This window comes from Alosa alosa, chromosome 1 (genome assembly GCF_017589495.1).
Source record: "Alosa alosa isolate M-15738 ecotype Scorff River chromosome 1, AALO_Geno_1.1, whole genome shotgun sequence".
In the NCBI taxonomy this organism is placed as follows: Eukaryota; Metazoa; Chordata; class Actinopteri; order Clupeiformes; family Clupeidae; genus Alosa; species Alosa alosa.
This window is the reverse complement of record NC_063189.1, coordinates 23215745-23220744: the sequence shown is the minus strand read 5'-3', so window position 1 is coordinate 23220744 and position 5000 is coordinate 23215745. Positions and strand designations below refer to the sequence as shown.

The 5000-nt window shown below is 45.5% G+C and overlaps 1 protein-coding gene across 2 annotated transcripts in view; it reads right to left on the bottom strand.

Moving 5' to 3' along the window:
- Positions 1 to 5000, bottom strand: part of chrna8 (cholinergic receptor, nicotinic, alpha 8) — a 37877-nt gene that overhangs the window by 5966 nt on the left and 26911 nt on the right. For both annotated transcript variants that reach the window (XM_048251959.1, XM_048251966.1), the window contains 4 exons: positions 2813 to 2950; positions 2565 to 2621; positions 2330 to 2416; positions 389 to 498 (listed from right to left, as the gene is read on the bottom strand). In XM_048251959.1, coding sequence (XP_048107916.1) covers positions 389 to 498; positions 2330 to 2416; positions 2565 to 2621; positions 2813 to 2950 — 392 coding nt within the window. The remainder of the gene's footprint in view (positions 1 to 388; positions 499 to 2329; positions 2417 to 2564; positions 2622 to 2812; positions 2951 to 5000) is intronic.

The window sequence follows — 5000 nt, the reverse complement described above, 5'->3', positions numbered from 1 at the left end:
ATTCAACCCAACAGCCATGTGAACTAGCTCAACAGATAGGAGTCACCTCTGCTTTGTCCACAAGCCCCACTGGTAGACTGCCACCTCTGGGAGAGTGTGTGTCCGATTGCGTCTCAGGACAGACATAGAGAGTCTGACATGGGCCACTTCCTGAGGGACAGGGCTGCTTTAAAATGCATCCCTCTCTCACATACACACACACACACACACACACACACACACATACACGAACACAGACACACACACACAGACATATGTACACGCGCACACACACACACACACACACACACACACACACACACAGACGGGGCACACACACACACACACACACACACACACACACACACACACACACACACAGATGCAGATACACTGGACAGAGACATACCCATTTTGGCATCTTTCCTGCCTGAGGGTCGTGGTGGTGGAACTGAAGCACCAACACTGTGACAACCACGGACAGCCCCACAATCATCATGGTGCTTGAAAAGTACTGCGCTATGGAGTTTCACAAACACAAACACCACACACACACACACACACACACACACACACACACACACACAAGAAAATAATCAGAATTCTTCTTCAGACCTGTCATCCCAGAGGGGTGCAGTATATGATATGGTAGTGTTTACACTGAGCCTAACGACCACTTTTATGGCTTCATGTCATGGTGATGTTTACTGAGCTAACTGGCCATAGCAACATGATGTAGTGGTGTTTACTGAACAACTGACCACTGTAATATGATGTAGTAGAGGTGATGTTTACTGAGCTAACTGACACTGTAACATGTGAGTGGGTGTTTGCCGAATAACTGACCACTGTAATATGTAGTGGTGTTTACTGAGCTAACTGACCACTGTAATATGATGTAGTGGTGTTTACTGAACTAACTGACCACTGTAATATGATGTAGTGGTGATGGTTACTGAGCTAACTGACCACTGTAATATGTAGTGGTGTTTACTGAGCTAACTGACCACTGTAATATGATGTAGTGGTGTTTACTGAACTAACTGACCACTGTAATATGATGTAGTGGTGATGGTTACTGAGCTAACTGACCACTGTAATATGCTGTAGTGGTGTTTACTGGAGCTAATGACCACTGTAATGATGTATTGGTGTTGGTTACCGAGCTAACTGACCACTGTAATATGATGTAGTGGTGTTTACTGAGTTTCAACTGACCACTGTAATATGATGTAGTGGTGATGGTTACCTGAGCTAACTGGTCACCGCAATATGATGTAGTGGTGTTTACTGAAAACTAACTGGACCACTGTAATATGATGTAGTGGTGATGGTTACTGAGCTAACTGACCACTGTAATATGATGTAGTGGTGTTTACTGAGCTAACTGACCACTGTAATATGATGTAGTGGTGTTGGTTACTGAGCTAACTGACCACTGTAATATGATGTAGTGGTGTTGGTTACTGAGCTAACTGACCACTGTAATATAATGTAGTAGTGTTGAGCTAACTGACCACTGTAATATGATGTAGTGGTGTTGGGTACTGTGCTGTGCTGATTGAACAATAATGCAGAGCTCTCATGTTCTTTTTCGTTATGAAGGTATTCGGAGCACAAACATTAAGAATCTCATGTGGCATTGCGTAAGCATCACAGTGTCGGGTCCGGTGTCGGCTGGTTGGGCCAGTGGGAGGCCAGCGCAAAAGGGCAAAAGAACAGCTCCTTTGCTGTCCTCTGGATTATCCTAATGCTGCAAACCTTTGGGGATATTGAACTACTCTGGTACGGTACACTGATTAAAGTTTTGGAGAGTACACATGGTTCTGTGTGTGTGTGTGTGTGTGTGTGTGTGTGTGTGTGTGTGTGTGTGTGTGTGTGTGTAGTGTGCCTATGTGTGTGTGTGTGTGTGTGTGTGTGTGTAGTGTGTCTATGTGTGTGTGTGTGTGTGTGTGTGTGTGTGTGTGTCTATGTGTGTGTGTAGTGTGTCTATGTGTGTGTGTGTGTGTGTGTGTGTGTGTGTGTAGTGTGTCTATGTGTGTGTGTGTGTGCGCGAGCAAGTGTGTGTGTGTGTGTGTGTGTGTGTGTGTGTGTGTGGGTGTGGTGTGTCGAATGTGTGTGCGTGTGTGCGGAGTGTGTGTGTGTGCGTGTGTGTGTGTGTGTGTGTGTGTGTGTGTGTGTAGTGTGTTGTGTGTAGTGTGTAGTGTGTGTGTGTGCGTAGTGTGTGTGTGTGTGTAGTGTGTGTGTGTGTGTGTGTGTGTGTGTGTGTGTGTGTAGTGTCTGTGTGTGTGTGTGTGTGTGTGTGTGTGTGTGTGTGTGTGTGTGTAGTGTGTGTGTGCATATATAATACCTATGAGGGGAACTGAGTCTGACGTGGCAGGCATGATCTCTGCCACCAGCAGCATGAACACAGTGAGAGACAGCAGCACAGTGATGCCTGAGAGAGAGAGAGAGAGAGAGAACAGATAGATAGGGACAAAAACACATCAATATCCTCCTCCTGACATTAACAGCACAGCAGGACAGAGGTCAGAGATGGTTCAGTGTGTGTGGGAGTGGGGGACTTGCATGTACATGTGTGTTACCTAAGGAGATCTTCTCTCCAGAATCAGCTGGCAACAGGAACACCAGCAGGGCAAGTCCTAGGAAGAGAGTAATCGTTTGAATTAATAAAGCATGATTATTATCATTAATAATAACTGGCTTACATGTACATCGATAAATTACTAAGAACTTTATCAATGTTACATTATATTATATCTGTGTGTGTGTGTGTGTGTGTGTGTGTGTGTGTGTGTGTGTGTGTGTGTGTGTGTGTGTGTGTGTGTCTTACCTGAAATAAGCACGCAGGGGATTAGCAGGTTGAGAGCATAGTAGAGAGTCCGTCTGCGCATGGTGACTGTGAATGTTACATCAGGATATGGTTCCTTACAGCACTCATAGTACAGTTCATTGCGCTTCGCAGGGACATCTAAAACAGGAAAACACACACACACACACACACACACAAACGCGCACACAAGCACGCACGCACGCACACACGCAGACACACACACACACACACACAAATGTGAGTGTATAGTCGGTCTTGTCATGCAGAAACAGCTCAGAGGAAGTGGATCTGGTCTGGCTTGGCTCAGATTGACAGCTACCAAGCTAACCCGAGGGAGACGATTCATAATCATTTCATTCATCTTATAATGGGGTGTGTCCTTGCCTTGTTTGTTTTACCTTGTCCTTTACCTTTGTGTTAGCCTGGCTAGCGCCACCACTTCTGTTCTCAATGAGACGTGGTCTGGGAACCAAACGTTAATTTTCTCGTATATGAAAAAAATGCCCAGATCCGTTTATTGGGTGCCACGGATGTCTATCAAATGCGTCTGTGTAGCTCATCATCGTCTTCCTTTCCCCCTTGTTCTGTGATTGGTCCCCTATCTCAGGCGAAAATTTGCTCCATGGTCTCCAGGCTGCCTTAGCAGCGTGAATCAAATCGCGTGCAAGGCAGCATGGGAACACCCAGGCTACCTTTATGTAATGTAATCCATTTAATCTGACCAATGCCTCCAAAAATCAATACAATCCTCATGCATCAAAGTCAAACTTTAAGAAAATTTTAGAATTCAGGTGAACCCCAGCAGCAATCCCGTTCTGTACGGCAGACTGGGGAGGAGCAGTGAGCAGAGGGCTGGACTGCTGTCAATCAGACCGGCCGCAGGGGTCAGTTCATCACACGCTCCACATTCAATCTGACTCATTTGTTTTACATAAACAACTGGCACCTCTTGAAAGGCATTAATTCCTATCAAAACAAACATGTTGTTTGCTGGTGTGTGTATGTGTGTGTGTGTGTGTGTGTGTGTGTGTGTGTGTGTGTGTGTGTGTGTGTGTTTGTGTGTCAGTGAATGACTCAAAATAAAAAGTGAGCACACATACGTATGCACTGCATGTGTGTGTGTGGTCCCCTATACAATCTGGCTAATTAGATATGCCCCTGTCTGATCTGATTTCAGCACCAATCTGGACAGTAACAGAAAAAAGCAGGGGGGAGTAGAGCCATGATGACGACACACACACACACACACACACACACACACATACGAGTGGCAAAGAGCAGATGTCTGGCTAGTAATGAAATTATCTACACAAGTGTCCTTCACACCAGGAACGATAACTTATAACTATTACTATATAACTATAACTATAAGAATAAAAGCGGCCACACTGACCAACGATAATTAAGGTCTCTCTTTGTTTTGATGAATACGATGGCTAAAATTTGATGGATTCTGACTGTCAGACTGTCAGCCTTTTATCATTCTCAAAATCACTCTGAAAGTGATCCCGAACGATACATTCATATTAGCTAGAATGATACCATCTTGTTGTTATCGTTATAGTTATCGAATTTGCTTCAAGCTTTACCATACAAACCAAACATTGCACCCGTAACATTTTAGATGTTCCCCCAAATCTTCTAGAGTCAATGGTAGTTGATGGTAGTTGATGGCAGTTCATGGTTCTCTTTCAGTCTAGGTCACTCGACTCGACAATAACCAGCGAGGATTTATTCTCAGATGACAGATCTCCAATCACCTAATTCAGAGATTTTTTCGCGGGCCACAGCCTATATATTGCCGCAGCAAGAAAAACTAGTCTGAACTGACCAGGAAGGTCTTTTCAAGGCTACCAGTTTGAGCCTTTCTAAAGGTGGCACCTATTTCCAAAGTACAGTATGGTGGCAGATTACTATCAAAGCCTGACGCCATGTGGCCGGGCTATCCCCGCTTCGGACGGGCATGACCGGTGTGTAGCCTGCCCGGACACGCCCAGAAGGCTCTCTGGGCGTTCTTGGGAGCCAATGAAGTGCTCGACAAATGACATTCAGGCTCGCACCTCTGAGTGGCCCTCCTGTGCCAGGGAGCTGGCCCCATGTGATGCCGTGTCTTACCACGGCTGGACACTAGTTGTGTAGGAAGTTGGCTCATTGGCTCTCTGGACCTGGTCCATTGGATCACTTCAGA